Here is an 18,193-nt window from a genome sequence, read left to right on the forward strand (position 1 = left end):
AATTGAGTTAATAAAATACCTACCTTTTATTTTTTACATTTTTTATAGGTCTGGGTTCTGCGAAGTATAGTAATCTCTGAAATAAGTTGTCGCTTTTTTCGATTGTGGTTTTAAAATTTAATTATTTAATAATAAAAGGCGGGAGTAGCTAATTTTGTGCTAAACTTAAGGGCTAGCACATCTAAGATTTACCGCCCGGTGCTATAGCCCCCAAAAGACCCCTGGTTAAACCGGCACTGATTATAAAGGTTTTTATAGAAAAAAATATTATTCTGTCAACAACTCAATATATTATTCTAATATAATCAACACAGACGGACAATTAACAATAATTCGGTTTTGAGAAACTGAATTAAATTTCTTTAAATAAAGATGGTGATACATTATTTACGTATTAAATAAGGAGAAAGATACATCGCCTGTTCCAGACGATATACCCAAGCGTCGTTTACAAATCGTCAAAAACTAGGGAATCCGCTATACTCACACGTCAAATGTCAACTTCATTACCGTTATTTAATATATTTTTTGTTGGCAACACTAAAAATTTTCAGAGTGACCAACATCAAAAGAACACAACCACTATAAAAATGGCGGCCACCATGCAGTGGTCATTTTTGGGTATCGTGGCCATATGCATTAGCAGTCCAGGTATATTTTTAAGTTCGTGCCTGTTGCAGACGATATACCCAAGCGTCGTTTACAAATCGCCAAAAACTAGGCAATCCGCCAAACTCACACGTCAAACGTCAGCGTCGTCAACTTCATTACCGTTATTTAATATATTTTTGGTTGGCAACACTAAGAATTTTTAGAGTGACCAACATCAAAAGGACACAACCACTATAAAAATTTCGGCCACCAGGCAGTGGTAAGTTTGGGTATCGTGGCCATATGCATTAGCAGTCCAGGTATACTATTTAGTTCGTGGTACAAACGCACTTGAATCAGTTTGCCACAAATTATTTTTAAATATGACGTATGTAGTAAAAAGCATTTTACCAGATGGCACCTCCAGTAGCAATTTTCACTTGTATCTCTTTGCCACAAAGTTTTTAGTACTTAACTATCAAGATTTATTTTATCCATTTAACTTATTTTTTGAATTTTTGTGACTGGGGTACAAGTGACAAAAATTAACATCTAAGCCCCTCAAATTTAAAAATTTTGTAAAATTTTATCTAAAATGTTAAGTTTTTTGTGCCGGAGAGTGTAGTTATTAAATATTAAAATAACTTCAAAGATCTTGTTACAATCCTTAATTTTCTTATGATTGAACAACATTGAATATTTAATTGAAATAACTTTCCGCCCAGCTCAATTCCTCTTTTGCAACTGAGCTCTCAGCAATGGTGAACATTTCCGACCATTCGATAGCCATTTAACAAACGAGCTGCAAAAATTATAGTTTTTCGTTATGATTTTTTAAAAAAGTGTAATACATTTTAGATGAATTCTTATTTCGCACTATTTCAATCCCCACTTTTTTTGATTATTTATGTTTTATTTTTTAGAAGAAAAAGACTATCCACCATTTTTTCTATGCTTATTTATAGCGCGACTTACTTTTCTCTCAACACTATTTTAGGAGTTTAAAATTGGATTTACTTCTTAAATATCAGTAAAAATTATTGTGAGCGGAACTGTGTTGACTGTAAAAAGTTATTTTTTGTGTCCGCTTCCATTGCTAATTACATGATGTTTAAACTGGGATGGAGACACAGGAAAGTTACTAAAAAATACACACAAAGCATTGTTAAGTGTATATTTTTTAACACAATAATTAATAAAGAAAAGAAAAACAATAATGTTAAGTCCATCAAGAACAGTCCTAATATAAAATACTTTTCTAAAAATTGCTCCGTTTGTGCGTTTAGTAAAAAAATTATATAAATTGTGTTTTTAGGCACTCTTGGTAGATGTTTTTAAAAACCACAGTACAAGCTTCAGTTAGGCACTTTTGAAATTGTGTAAAATTACTAAATATTAAGTCTCTCATTAAGTATAGATTAATTAAATGTTTCATATTATACAATATTCGAATATTTAAGGCACTTAACTAAAACAAATTAGACGGTTAAGCTTTGAACAATACAACATAAAACAGTTATTATTGGCACATAATAATAATAATAAAAATTCTACAACAAAATACATATACATTTATTATTTCTTTTTTTTTGGTTAATTCACGTGAAGAAATTATTTCGAGATACATGTTTCCAAACGTCAAAATATCTGAAATTATTTACATTTTTTTTTTGGTTATTTGCAGCTAGCACCACTTGGAAAAGATACTTAGAACTATCTTTATAATTATTAATAAGGCAGCCTTTTAAAATAACATTGCAAATATAGTGAAATGACTTAAACCGTTTTGTTATTGAAACTTAAATGTTTTCATATGAGACTCCTGCTTAGTCGTTCTGCTGGTCGTAGTTGTTTTTTTCTCAAACACCTGCTCACTGACCGATTTTTTGAGCAATTTCTGCTCCAGAGTATCATTATCTCTTAAAACAGGCGGTTCACTGATATACTCGACATTTGAAGAAAAAGAACTTTGGTACTGTTCATCGGCTCCATTTTTAAAGGTTCCAAATGCGTTAGGGGCACCCAGGGCGCCTTTGTCACCTTTGGCAGTACTTGTAGTGTAGTACTTCTCAGTACTTGTTGAATAAGTGGTTTTTGGCTCTCCTTGATAATACTCATACTTGTAACTGTCTGTCCTGTATCCCTCAGGGGTTTTAAAAGTGTTTGTAGTATATTCAGAACTGGTGTAACCATCAGAATTAGGACGATCGAAACTAGTTAAAGTAGGAGGCTTAAATGTACGCGCAACCGTATCGGCACTACTCTGACCCTCCAACTTGCCAGCGCTATAACTTGGTGAGTGAGGGGGTTGAGGCGAAGTACTAAAAGGCTTTGGTGAAATATTTAAACTTCCATATCTAGGAGCGTTCAAAGATCCATAATGACCCGGGGTACTAGCGGTTTGAGGCTGGAAGGTACTGGCAGTACCATAAGCAGGAGTTTTATAGATGGGCGACTTGCTAGGGCTGCTGTATGTTTCGTAAGAGGTGCCATACAAGTCTTTTTGACCATAACTGTTGTTTCCGCCGTAAACTGCTTGGTCTAAATCGTTGATAGCGTTCAGAAGAGCGGGGCTAGGTTTACGTTGACGGTCCAGAGAAGAGATTTTTTCGGGACTTTCCAAGTGGCTGTACGTGTCTGTTTGCTGGTAGTACTTGTTAGATGACTGGTTGTATGGCGAGCGGGAACGGTCCAGAGTGTGTTGTCCGAAGCTATGGTGTGGGAAAGATAAAAATAGTGTAAGCAGTAGTTGTTTAAATGTCAGACAAGCAAATCATTTATAAAATGATTAACAAAACAATGAGCAATTTTTAAAATTATTCGCTTGGTGCTTTAACATTAACATTGCAAGATGCGTCCAACAAAAACAAACAGTCTAATGATAGTGGTTGCGAGGGTATCAGTTAAACACTAAGAAAACTGTGTATTCTACTGAAGTCTGTCTTAGAGAGAACTCCACAGAATTTTTGCTATTTTGTTTTGAGTTAGAGTAGCACTAATATTTTTGAGACATATTTATGGTTCAGCAATTAAGAAAAAAATCAGTATTGACATTGTGTGATTATAGACTTTGTCTAGCTAAAGAAAGGTACAGCACGTGTTGTTCGGCTCGGTTGCGCAGTAAATTTGTTTACGCCGCTGCCAAAGCAACGGTATCGATCGCCCCGATTTGCATATAAACAGGGCCGTTGCGTTGATTCTTATATTTGTGTTCTGTGCCTTTTAGTTTTCTAAAATTAAAATTAAAAAAAGGCGCGCTACTGTCGCTAATCGCGCGTTATTAGGGGACAAAACTTAGCGCAGCTTTGAACCAGATGGAGCTTCCTTAGCTAGACAAACTCTACAATTGACTAAAAAGTTTGCAATTTCTCAGTTTTTTAGGTTGACACACATCTAGGCTGTATATCAGCCATTTGCTTAACTAAAATCCTGTTGCAATTACTATTTTCAAGACTACCAAAGGATAGCATCCAAATGCTTTGAGCGCTATCGGTTTAACTTAAAGTTGATGTTATTGTGAAATGTTTATTGAATAATCTAGTTTACCCGAGAATCATATACAACTGATGCTGCTATTTCTGACTTTGATAAAATAATCATATCAAAATTAAACAAAAAAAGAAGAAACAAAGGATACAAAGATTCAATTGACAACCAACTTAGTTCATAAATAAAGGCCAGATAAAGCTCTCAGAAAAGGCTTTAAAGGTTGAAAGGCAAAAGACATCAAGGCTAGGAAGCTCATTGCTTAATTTTAATATTCGAGGAATTTTTGGCAGTTTGTCCTGTAAAAAGGTACATAGAAAGTTTTAATGGAACGTGTATTGCGAGATGGTATATGTAAAGTGATTTATGAAGTGAGATATAAACAATCTATAGTTGAATGGAGTAACCAGAGAATAACAGAGAATTTTTAAGCCTGTCTACTTTCTTCTAGCTATTCAGGTTTTAAGATCAAGTATTGAGCAGAGTCTTATAATGAAGTTCTTGATGATTGTAAAACCTATAGTGAATGTACCTGCAAAATTTACGCAGAAAACGTCTAGGTTAGAATCAAGTAGCAGTCCCAAATCTTTTATTTGTTGCACATTTTAAAGAACTATTGTTTATATGATAAACACATTTACATGATTGTCTGACTTTGCATTTGGATATTTTGAGATCCATGTTATTGGCGTGGTACCAAAGTGCCAGATTATTGAGGTCGTTCTGAAGTGCCAGCCCATTTTTTTTTTTACGGGCACCAGAAGAAAAAAAGCATTAAGTATTAAAATAGTCCTAGAAATTACCTTTTCAACAATGTATCGCACTTGCATATTAAAAACATTTTAAAAACAGTATCTGAGAAACAAATACTTTGGTAAGTTTTTTGGACTATTTTCTTATACGATTTATATTCATACCAATATCGTATACCAATGCTTGTTTTTCTTCGTTAGAAAGCTGATGATGTTGACTTAAATATAAATTGAAATGTTCCTCAGACATAAATAGTTATCTTTAGTATTTGTCCTCTACATATACCACTATTATCACTTCTGCAGCAAATACAAGTTTTAAGTTGACTAATATTACAGGTACAAGATGTTAAGATTCAGTTTAACATATTTACAATGAATTTCATAACTGTTTCATATCCAAGAACAATGAATCAAACCAATGGTATTTTGACTGATTAATTTTATTACATATTTATTTAGCACCAATGTACCCAGAAACTATAGAAACCAGATATGTATTGGACTTCAGTGTTTAGCTAATTTTTGTTTCTTTTAATTTTTACGTTTTAGTTTACTACATATTAAAATATAATCCAAAATTATAATTAATTTCATTATATCAAATACTACCAAACACTTACCTTGATAATGTTAGCTCGTTAAATTAGTAACGTGCCTTCCACCTGAGCATGCAACAAGAAAAACAAAGTACAGTTAGTATGTCAAAAATAAATAAATCAAAATTAGTGTTAATAAAAATAAACCAAGCATCTTACCACAAAACTTAACACACTGTGGCGGAAAAGCTAAAAGACAACGACAAAAAAAAAACAGTGCTTAAATTAAACAAACCCAAACGTACAAAATCTAATGTGAAACTGTGTAAAGAGATTCAAGCTTCTAGAAATTATTCTGTTTTAATTTGTTTGTGGCTTACCGTGAATCTTGTTCGGGTGCCGAACTTAAATAGCCGTCAGTTTCATCTCCAGATGTGTCATAACCTAAAAAAAAGAAATTATTTAAAATCAATTAATTTCTGTGTGTCTGCAATAAAGATCTAGTAAAAGAATAATAAACTAAAGAATTTTTTTTTTACTACATTTTAATTTCTTAATATGGTAATGTAGTGTTAATGGCTATTGTTTCATAGTTCCTATCATTTTGATTTTTTGGTATATTATTTATATTTTAACTGGACCTATTTTATATTTCCTTACTCTCTTACTCTCATACTCTTTTCATAAACCTTACACCTTGCATCCTACTTCACCTTATTGTTCCTTCCCGGGGTAAGTAGAGTAAGCTATTGGGTCCGAAATTTGATGACGGAACCAGTGGGCAGTACCGGTCGAACCAGTAGTGCAAAATCAATCCAGAACTAAGTAACTTATACGCATAAAATACGAAGTGTCACGTGTATCCCCTGATACAACAGGGCTAATTGGGGTGTTTCCTTTGTTTCACATCCTGTGACCCGTCAATACAACTACTACTAAGGTTAGTCAAGTACCTTTCTTCTTTTGTACATTATATTTTTTAAAATAGATAAATTAGTAATCAGTAAGGGTGCGTCTTTGGATTAGAAATACATAGTCTTTACTTCACTGTGTTGGAGCAGCGTCCCTACAGTTGCTACAGTTTGGCCTTGGTAACTTTTTTTAATTTTTTTCTAATTTTAATTAATTAATTCAGTTACAGTCTAACCAGGCCCAAAACAGGATTGGATTTCTCAAGTTTAGATTTGTTCCCTACCAACACGATAAGACTTATTTCAATTTCCTTCTTTGGCTTAGAGTTTTCATTTATTATTAGGTATATAGGCAATTTAGGTAGTTGGTCTATTCCTTGTCCTTCGTCAGTGGTGTCTGTTGTGTTTCGGATGTGCAATCGTATGTGTATTTTTACTACCTGCTATTTCTTCTCTGTCAGTTTTATGTTTAATATTATTATGTTGCAATAATCAATAATATGACTATTATTGTAATAAAATTCGTTTAAAAAGCTTTATTTGAAACTGGTAAAATACTAATTATTTTTAAGTCACTTAAAGTAGTGGATTTTTTTAATTTGGGAAAAGGCTTGGCCTCTGACACTTTCACTAAATAGGTTTTATTATCCTTAATAAACTCACCTTTTTGCCTATATTTAGCACTCCTAATGGCCACCACCCTATTTCGAGCCTCCTCCAGTTCACGTTCTATCCTGTAAACCTCCGATTGGGCGTTGATCTCCTGCGCAATACCTCCCACCATTCTTCTATTAATAACCAAGTACCTAAAGCAAATATTACCATCAATATTATTGTTATTTCCCTTCCCTTTTCGTAACCAACCGTTCTTCTTCAACTTGTTTGGCTTGCTGGGCAGCCCTCACTAAATTATCGGTAGATCTAATAACAGCATTGCCAGCCGCGTGTAGCCTTCTTGTAGCTTCTGTGTCGCCCTCTGCTTTCACTTTACATGCCACCAGCAAATGAGCGGTGGAGCTCGCTACTTGTTTAGCTGCGGCTATTAGTTTATCTTCACTTCCCATACCTAAAGTTTTTAATAATTATAAAATTGCACTTAAAAATTTAAAAAAAAATTGAAATTTACCTTGCACTAAAGCATTAGCAGTTTCAACCAAGCTATGTGTAGCAGCGGCAACGAGTCTTGCCGCCGATATGAGTCCTTCAGACCACTGCCCATCATCAGATGAAGAAATTGGGTATCTAAAGAGATTATTTATTTATTTTATTTTTATAATGCATCAGCAACAAAATTGCCAATTACAGATATACTCTGTACATTAGGTTTTCCAGTGACTATGTTTTCTTGCATTCAAACGTATGGAAAGTTTATAACTTAATTCACTTTTAAAGAGATTTTTAGTTACTATTTACTAGTTGGAACTTTAGTAACATATATGTAATTTTATCTCTATTTTTTTATATTTCAGAATCGGATGCAATATGCGAATTCTTTCTCTTAAACTGCTACTTGCTAAGTTATCAGTTTGATATTTTTTTTTACTTCATTTTAATTTTTTTGAGGATCTTAATTGCACATTGTTTTTTATTTACTGAGAAATTTTGATCATCGTCGAAATGTTTAAGTTTAAAACTGCTGTCACATGACCAAAATTCTAATTTTTATAAAAAATTTACATAGAAATCAACAATTTAAATAATGTCAAAGGGGGATTTTATTAAGTCAATATTTTAGGTACCTGAGAAAAAAGTTTCTATTATAATAATAATTTTATAATGTAAACTTAAATCTGTAAACCTCCATTATTTACGTAATACATTTCGTCGGCGTTCTGGCAAAAGTCTTTAACTCTATTTTTGTCACTTTTTAAATAACATCATAAACCTCATTATCCTACTTTGGAAAAACAAATTAAGCCCACTAACTATATGGAAAGTGGGTTACCTATAGATAAGAATATCATTTAGTGCAAAAACACCTTGTTTTATGTCAAGCAGAAATATTACCTGGACCTAATAATAAGTTGAATAGGTTTTATTATTGTTTGGACTAAGTGATGACTAAATCTGTTTTAGTTAGGTTAGGTTTTATTGTTTACATGTTTGGTACTGCTTGAGTGAAAAAACGAATGTATTTATTAATTTTTACATATAATTTATATTGCCTAAATACTACTAAAAACAAAAGAACAATAACATTAAAATTCATAAAGTTTTCACCTTAAATAAGTACAATATAGCGAAGTATATAAAGCACAGAACTAAGACTCTAAATTTGGACAACTGAAGAAGTCAAAGATTTGATTTTGGTCGAATAAAAAATAAGCATTAAATTAACTTTTTAAAAGTAATTTTCTGTTTAATTTTTTCCATTATAATCAAATGTATGACATGCATTTTTCCTCTATATTTTGTTCGTTTTTATTTTTTGCCTCATAACTTTTAGTCAGTCAATGGAATATGTCAACTTGAATCAAAGAAGTACAATGAATAATAGTGTTTATTTTAGCTGTTAGGCCGTCGTGCCACCAAAGATACACGACAGCGACGCCACATCTCCGCGATGTCGCCAGCGTGTATCTTTCGTGTCGAACCCATGTTTTAAAATCATTTTGTCCCCACCAACGCTGCGCCGAAGACACATCCAAAAGCGTGTCGCCTTCGTGTTGCCGGGAGACTGGACGTGTCAGTTGCGAAGCAACATTCAAGCTGTGTGTTGGCGTTTTTTTTTATTTATCGAAGTTTTGTTTTTTGTTTATTATGGCACAACAAAATGCTGAACTGGATTTTAATGGATGTCTGTGCAGCTCCTTAGCAGCAACAAACATTTATTTTTTTTTAATTTTTCTCAATAAAAGGATGCACACACCATTTTCTTTTTTTTTGTCATTTTATTTTTTTTTCTATTCCGCAAATACCAATACATTGCAACCACATCCTCGTCTTCACTCGATGACATTTTGAACTAAACTGAACAACTAAACGGAGGAAACACGAAACGCGTATCTTTGGTGGAGCAACTGCATGTCGTCTGAATGTGTCCAGGCGAAATCGTATCGCCTTCGCGTCGCCGTCGCGTATCTTTGGTGGGACGACGGCCTTAATAAATACCGCCCATAAGTTTTATTTTATCATCTTATGATGAATCACAGCATGTAACCTGTATGTAGTAAAACTAATACTATTTAATTTTAAATAATAAGCTAACAGAAATCGTTTCAGGCTTTTCTGAATTTGTATTGGTTTATATTTCTAATACCATGAAGTATTTTGTTGTAGTTGACCAAGATAATTTATGAAATTTTAAGCAAGTAGAGACTAAAATAGTTTTTTTTTAAATAAATTCTATTGCTTCTAAAAGTTTTTTTAAACTGGGGTTGCTTTAAAATTATTTTTAATTACATTTCAAATATAAAATTAATTATCTTGTTATATTTACCTCGACATTTTACCGCTATCAATAAGTTCCCTCTGGGCAGCACTGGCGGCTTTAATTAGGGCAGAAGTGGCCGCCGTAATGGATTTCGCGGCTTCCAAGATCATTTCGTCAAAGTTCATCGATTCCAGGTTGTCTTGCGTCTAAAACGTTAAAAATGTCTTAAAAAATTGTTTATTAACAGTTTTCAATTCTACCAAAACTAACAGCCGTGCAGTAGATCCGGCTCTGCCTCTATAATAATATGTTTGACTCCTGGGTGCTTTCAAATCGACAACCAAGAATATCAAACATATCTTATAGCGACCTGCCACAGTAGTTTTACCTGCAAAAAACAATAAAATAAATGTTTGTCCCTTTCTTACCTTAGGGGTTTCGCGGGGTCTGAGATTGGCTAACTTCTTGGCGGCAGCGTCAATTGAAGCTGCAGCTCCTAATAGTTCATTTTCGGCAATTACGGTCGGATCGTCCGGGTCTACCCAGTCTGAGCCTGAAATACAATTTGTGTGAAATATAATTGTAGTTCTATGCAATATATATACTAATTTTTAGCACCTTTTAAATATTTTGTAATCATCAACGTGAAAAAAATAGTCAAAAACAAAATTATTTGATAAAATAAGACTTGTAATGGAATAAAATACTTTTGAACTATTTTAACACGTTTCTTGTATCTTGTAAGATTAATAATTGATTTATATCAATAAGGAATAGAGGAAACTATGTATCAGGAAGAAATCAATGTATGAATTTGATAGTATACTATCAAGTTCCTTGCAAATTGTTTCCGGCGTACCCCAAGAATCCGTTATTATATACCCCTTATTATATGTTATTTATACCTTAAATTTTAACAAAGCCCTAAATAAATGTAATGTTCACGACTATGCCGATGATACGCAGGTATACTATAATTTTTAAAAAGACAACGATGATGAGTCCTTTAAGTATATAAACGATGATTTAGAAAGTTTGACATCTACATCTCTCATGCACTCTCTTTATTTGAATCCAAGTAAGCGTGATTTTTGGTTCCAAAAACGATGTATGTAGTATTAAAAATGAAATCAATATTACAATGGAAATATTATATTGGGAATATTGGTTTCGAGATTGACAAATTGTCAAAAATGACAACGAACTTTCAGATTTGACAAATATGTATCTGAGTGTATTTAAAAAGCTTAAATGATGCTCAAATTATTCTATAGTAATCGATACAACCTTTCACGGCCACTAAACAAGACTTTATGTGATAGTCTTGTGCTTTCTGTGTTTAACCATGGAGATGTACAGTTGTGTCCAAAAAAATAAGAGTGCATATTAAATTTCAAATCAAACTGAATTAGTTTCCCTATACGTTGGAATTTGCAAATAAAATACTACGCATTTTCTTCCAGCGTTTAATGTGCTTACTTGGTAAAATTTATAAATAAACCAAGAATGCCTTATCTTTTAAAAGCAATTTTTTTTCATTATTGTTTAAAAATCTTGTGGACAAAAAATAAGAGCGTTTCTTTATTGTTCTAACTATTTGGTCTCTGTTTATTAAGATAAAAGATTTGTGTGATATTTTCCATAAATACAAGTCAGTTTCAACAAGATCGTTGCATCGCGTTGGTAAATATGGGTCGCCCAAAGCATTGTAGCCCCGAAGAAAGGCGTCTAATTTTGCAATTGAAAAGTCAAAATAAATCCTATGCATTTATTGTAAATGCGCTTAAAAGATCACCTTGTGAAATCTCCAGAGTTTTAAAAACACAAAATAAAACGGAAAATGTTCCTGAAAATCGAGGCCGTCCAAGAAAAACCACACGGAAGACTAATAAGCTTATTGTACGCGAAGTCAGTAAAAAACCTTTTTCCACTTCTACCTCTATAAAACGAAACTTAAGCCTAAGTATTAGAACTAGGACGATAAAAAGACGTTTGCAAGACCAAAAATTATATGGTCGAGTGGCCAGAAAAGTCCCATTTCTAAGCAAAAATAATATAAAACAAAGACTGGCATTTATTAAGAATAATTTGAATGAAAATTTTCAAAGAAATTGGTGCAACATCCTTTTTAGTGATGAGACGAAGATCAACTTATTCGGATCAGATGGAAGAATATTCATTAGAAGGAGGAAGAATGAAGAATTAATCCTAGAAACACAATAGGCGCAGTTAAACACGGAGGTGGAAATATCAAACTGTGGGGCTGTTTTTCCTACAATGGAGTAGGTCCCATATTTTGGATTAAAGAGACCATGACAAAAGAAATTTATTTGGATATCTTGCATAGAGTCGTGGCTACCATATGCCGAAAAAAACATGCCTATAAGGTGGGTGTATCAACAAGATAACGACCCTAAACATACGGCACGGATTGTTAAACAATGGTTTACACAAAATAGGGTTTCGGTTTTGGAATGGCCATCACAATTGCCTGACCTTAATCCTATTGAAAACCTGTGGAAGGAGCTGAAAAACCGAGGAGCTTGTAAAAAAACAACAAATAAGCAAGATTTATGGAAGGAAGTTCAGGAAGCCTGGTATTCCATCCCAGTTGAAACATGCCAAAAGTTGATCGATTCGATGCCACGAAGATGCGCAGCCGTTCTCAAGAATAAGGGTGATTCTACCAAGTACTGACTCGCTTATCTAATGCTGTCGTTTGTTTTGCGGTACATTGTAATTATAGTTTTTTATGGCCATTTTTGAAAAATACTCTTATTTTTTTGTCCACCATAAAACGTGTAAGAAAAAAATTATTTATTTATAATTACAAATTAAACTGGCAAAGAATAACGTGTATTTATTTTTTTATCACTGATGGCATATGTTGTACAAATATGAAATCGTTTTTTTTTTCTCTATGTAGCACAATATATTATTAGGAATATTCAAATAAAATCAAGCACAATACAGAAAGTGCATTTTTTTAAAAATATTTCAAAAATATTTAATTCTATTAACACCATATTATTTTAATACAAAAGTCTTGATAAGTTTTAAATTAATTGTTTTTTTTTTCGAATTACTTCAATTATCGACAAATTTTAATAGTAATTGGAAATTGGTCTAACATTATTGAACAAAACGGCCTTTATTCTATTTGAAGACCCCTCTATAGGAAAATTAGAAATAGGCCTTTATTCAATAGATGCCTATAGGGGTTTCCTTAAATTAAAAAAAGAAGTTTTCAGGAATTTAAAGATTCCCTATAAACTATTTAATTCGTATGGAAAAATATAGTTTATGCATCATTAATGTCAAATGCATTCTCAACCATTTTTGTTAAAATTGTAAACAAATAATAAATATTTTAAAGAACAGGTATTATGAACTAACAAAAATAAAATAAAAGCAATTATTTGACATTTAGATGAGCAACCAGGGGCTTCAGAATCAGGGCCCATTTCTTTAAGAGTTTAATTTCTGCCCGTTTGGGCATTAGATTATGATGTTCCTATGCTTTTTACATAAAAAAGGTGCTCTTAGTAAAAGTCGGTAAATATCACCGTTTTTGTGGAAATTGACTAAAACCAAACTAAGATACAGCACCTGAATTAATTATTTTAATAACAATAATGCTAATTCATTGCCACTGTCGGTATATTTATTTAAATTTTTTAAGAAATGTACTGCCAGAACTACCAGATGATCTGCCCCTATCCTTTTTGATATATCCGTTTGGATTACCTGGTTGGTAATCCAAACCACGCCTGATATTTTTAATCACGTCAACCTTAATATGGTGCGTAGATACAATAAATGTATCGATCGTGGCGGCCGGCATTTTAAGCAATTAATATTTTAAGTTTATTTTTGTAATACCAATCTTTAATAAAATTTGTTTACGTTTCTAAAATTGTTAATTTGTTGGTTTTTTATTACACTTAAAATCATTTAAACATTTTATGCCTCAAGGTAATTAAAGTGACAGTTAATTAATTTGAGTACCAATTTAATAAAGTGGCTACCTTAAGTTTTTTTAAACATTTATTTTTTATTTACGCCAGATTTTTTTTAAAATTGTTTATTAATAATAATAGGTAATTCATTTTTGTATCTCATAACTTGCTTTTCATCAATTTTCACAAAAACGGTGATATTTACCATTTACCGACTTTTACTAAGAGCACCTTTTTTATGTAAAAAGCATAGGAACATCATAATCTAATGCCCAAACGGGCAGAAATTAAAGTCTTAAAGAAATGGGCCTAAATTTACCAAATACCGAATTCTGAAGCCCCTGGTAATTTTTTTTTTATTTAGTAGGTTCAAAAGAATAAACGTACTAACAATAATTTACCTCCCAAAATTGGTTGCGGTAGCTAAAGTTAAGGAGGTGCGGAGCTATTAAAAAAAAACTAGTTTTTAAAGGTTATTTTCAAAGAGCTCTAGCTCCTTGAGGAAGCTTTTCCGGACCCATGTTTATATGAACTTTTGTTATTCTTTTGACGTTTTCTATCTGCCCTAGAAGTTTGTAACATGATCAACGGAACACCCTGCATAGTATTTATTGACTACAAAACTTCTTTATCTATCAGATTGAAAATCTAAGAATTATCTAATAAATACAATTATACCACAAGACTAAAAACTCACGCTTGGGTTGGTTATTCTATTTTCTGTTCGTTTATAATTTCTCCAAATATTCAATAAGCCTAAATAAACGTATCCAAAGAATTACTACATTGTGTTTTTTTTCAATATAAACGTGTACCAATAAGAAAATAATCACCTATTTACTGAACAACATTATCAACTGTTATTACGCCTAAGATATAAAATTGGCCAAACGCATCAGGGGTGAACGTGCATAAGTTTTTGTCCATAAGGTTATAATATCCAGGATAAAAATGACCTTTAAAAAAAAAGCCTTACGGCCAAAAAGGCAATAAGAACGTCAATAGAAACAAAATTATGTTAAATTCGTATTTTAAAAAACGTTGAACGAAAAAAAAATATTTCAAAGCGCGCCAAAAACACGTTTCGTCAATGTTCCCAATCTTTTTGGATGTTGGAAATGTCTAAGTAATGTATAAATATTATTGTAAAATGAATATTAAAATACTAAATGTAAAGTAAGTGTCAAATGAATATTGGAAAATATAATGTTTTTTCACAATACGGTATTTTTTTACCATTTTGTATTTTTAATACGAAGCATACGCTGTACAATAATAAAACTGTTAATTTTAAATTGTACAGCCATTTTGTAAATAAATTTGTTAATAATGAAACTGAATAGAAATAATATATAACTCTCTGTAAAAATTTCTATCTGAAAACTTACCTTTAAGTTTCTTCGCCACACTAACGAGTTCCGTAACGGACTGGGCAATTCTCCTAGAAATAATCAATAAAGTCTGTTTCATATCCGCTGATCCGTTGCCCTCTAAGATAGTCATTAACAATTGTCTGAAATCTTTGGCGCAATCGTGACCCGTTTTCAAAGTTTCCTCCCTTAATTCGTTCGTTTCCGCTAAAGTAAATGCGGCACTCTTACATGTGATTAACATATCTGATATGGCTTTTCTCGAAAGATTGGCTGCAGCTAAAAATAATCATTAAAGAAAAAACGTTAAATTAAATAATCTTTAATACGGAAATTAAGTTACCAATTATGTCGTCCTGTTTATTGCTGATTCCTGCTGCTACTGATTTAGCGGTAGCATTGGTGATGTTCTTAGTACAACGGATTAGGTCTTCGACTGTGACGTTGGCGCGGCATCCTTCGCTTGAGTAAAGGGACTGAAAAAGAAAAAAAATGTTAGAATAAACCAAGGATTTAGTAAATAATTGAAGAATTAAAAAGTATTTTTTGACCATTAATATACTTGGTAATTTTTATTGTAAGAGCAACGGCTTCGGGAAAAAATATGAAAACTACCTTGAATTAAATTTTTTTTAACTTGAGCATCCTTTTATCGCTTGACCAAAGATAATAATACTGGGAGTCAGACACAATACTATGATCGCACTTTACTCTATCGGAGAGGCAAAAGCTCCAACAGGATTTTCTGTTGGGTGTACACTATTCTTAGGTACCAGAGCATCCCATATTTTTTAGGAGAAATATCATTATTCCTTTTACGTCCTATTTACGACCGCGCGTTTATGTTTCGATTTATTCGCAGAATGCCAGATACTATTTTATTCCTTACTTAGTTTAGATTGATTTCTTTAGGTCGATAGATAATTAAATAGTTTTTGTACCATTACATGCATTTTATTTACGTAGGTTATGCATATTTAATTTAAACAGCTGCTTTTTCCGGGTTAGAATACTCTTCATCTATAAGGTTTATCTTTCTCGAGGCTACAGTAAGATTCGCTTTTTTGACGGGCTTTCGCATTTGATTTATATTAGTTCGTGTTATGACGTAGTTTTCTTCTTATTTGAGGTTGTCGATTCGGTTTAGATACGGTGGATAAATTTCGTTCATGGTGACATACACTGTAAAATCCTGTTAATTGTGGTGTAACTTCTTGTAACTCTGACTCAATGATATGGTAATATTTGTTCTTCGTTCTTTTATTGTAAGTAATGCTTTCTTTCTATACTTTCAGTATGTCAATTATCTCTCACAACTTTTCTATCTAGAAAAGTTTCTGATTTTTAATTCTTTGTTTTTTTTGGTCTAGACATCTTTTCATTACTATCGGTGTTTGTTACTATGATAGATTTTTTTTGACAGAGATATATTATTGCCCATTTACAGGTACAATTGAATTTATTTCTATTGCACACTTTTCAAACACATTTAAGAAACAACTCAAATAAAATGTAAAAAAGTTACAAAATTTGTGCTTAAAAGTGCTTTATTAGGATGTGGGGTAATGGTAGGGTAACTAGCCAGCGAAATTCGATTAAATTTTCAAGTAATTCTCTAAGATTTTTGTTTTTTAAAATTGTCATTTCGAGAAAAATTAGGTAGATAGGTGGTGTACTTTATTACAAAAGATACAAAAAAGATTAAATCTTTATGATCGCCTCACATACTAAAGAATAAACATACATGTTGGTAGGTACAACTCAAAGATAAAAATAAAGTAGTTAACATACTCAAGTTAACATACTTCTTTTCTATTAAAACTTCTTAAGGCTATTAGCTTTGGGCAAAATTAGATTTTTTAACCGCTCCTTGAACATTTTCAAACATGCTATATTTCTGATAGAAAGGGGGACATGATTATAAGTCTTGCTGCTTATATAAATAGGCGAGTTTTTTGTGAGAGATGATTTTGGTATGGGCAAAGGAAAACCATGGAATAGATGAATAATGTGTCCCGTATTTGATGGTGGTCTATTAGATTTATAGATGAGTGCTGCTGTCTCCAATATAAATAGTGAGTAAACCGATAAAATTTGCTCTGAAATAAAGAATGGTCTTCGAAGACTCTTTAAATCAACAGAACAAAGATATCTCACAGCTTTTCCCTGTATCACAAAGACAATATTCAACATTCCTTTTGTACACAAACCCCAAAAGGGCAGTCCATATCTGAGATGTGACTCAATCAGTCAAACATACACTGAGCGCCCAACTACCTTTACCAGTTCATGCATGGCCACTTTAACTGCAAAACATCACAAGGAGAGTTTGGACGCAAGAGTCAAGATATGGTGTTCAAATTTTAGATTTCCGTCCATAACAAGACCTAAAAATCGACATTTTTCTTTACTATATATAGGGATGAAGCCATCAAATAAAAGACCATGAACATTGCACCTAAAACCCAAAGTAAGAGTATTGTCCACATTGAATACTAGACCGTTAGACGCACACCACTCTTGAATCTTAGCCTCAAAAATAACAGATCTAAGGTAGTTTTGATCTTTGTGGTGCCAAAGAAGAAGTGTATTTGAAAGAATTTTAGGACTGATGTGGGCGGCACGCGTTTAGCATCACTAAGAATGCCCAAATATGTATTCACTCATAAGACATAAATTAAAAAATAAATGCAAAAATTATGAGAGTTTGGTATAACTGCTTGGTGGCACAAGGGCTCTGGCCATGAATGAGACGTTTTTATTATTTAATAATATTTCTAGTTATTTAATAATATTTGTACTCACTGTCATGTTAAAATTGAACTAGAGTGGTCATTGTCAAATCAGACATTCACTTTGATACCAATTGTGGGGTTTTATCTCCGGGAAAATAACCTAAGTTTTTTTTTCAGACTATGGCATTGAACCCTTCTTCATTTTTTGTCACTTATACAAGGCCTTAAATATGATACCACCCTTGAAACTTTTCATTTTCACCCTGTGAATTTTCACTTTTCACTTTGACATGGAAGAAATTATTAATTATTTCTGAGGGAAACAGATTAAAATTGAATTAATTGTAAACATATCTTTGTATCTTTAAAAAAATTTCTATTCTATAAACCACCAATCAATGATAAGCTGCCCTCACATGCAAAAATGATGTAAATACCTCAAGCAAAAGTTGCCCATCAACAAAAACATACCAAAAA

The 18,193-nt window shown here is 32.4% G+C and overlaps 1 protein-coding gene across 2 annotated transcripts in view; it reads right to left on the bottom strand.

Moving 5' to 3' along the window:
• Positions 1 to 1,751: 1,751 nt before the first annotated feature.
• Positions 1,752 to 18,193, bottom strand: part of LOC126735790 (talin-1) — a 114,406-nt gene continuing 97,964 nt past the window's right edge. For both annotated transcript variants that reach the window (XM_050439897.1, XM_050439896.1), the window contains 9 exons: positions 15,325 to 15,457; positions 15,000 to 15,260; positions 10,081 to 10,205; positions 9,719 to 9,858; positions 7,406 to 7,521; positions 7,144 to 7,345; positions 6,943 to 7,085; positions 5,749 to 5,812; positions 1,752 to 3,302 (listed from right to left, as the gene is read on the bottom strand). In XM_050439897.1, coding sequence (XP_050295854.1) covers positions 2,381 to 3,302; positions 5,749 to 5,812; positions 6,943 to 7,085; positions 7,144 to 7,345; positions 7,406 to 7,521; positions 9,719 to 9,858; positions 10,081 to 10,205; positions 15,000 to 15,260; positions 15,325 to 15,457 — 2,106 coding nt within the window. In that variant the 3' untranslated portion in view covers positions 1,752 to 2,380. The remainder of the gene's footprint in view (positions 3,303 to 5,748; positions 5,813 to 6,942; positions 7,086 to 7,143; positions 7,346 to 7,405; positions 7,522 to 9,718; positions 9,859 to 10,080; positions 10,206 to 14,999; positions 15,261 to 15,324; positions 15,458 to 18,193) is intronic.

Source organism: Anthonomus grandis, chromosome 4 (assembly GCF_022605725.1).
Source record: "Anthonomus grandis grandis chromosome 4, icAntGran1.3, whole genome shotgun sequence".
Lineage (NCBI taxonomy): Eukaryota > Metazoa > Arthropoda > Insecta > Coleoptera > Curculionidae > Anthonomus > Anthonomus grandis.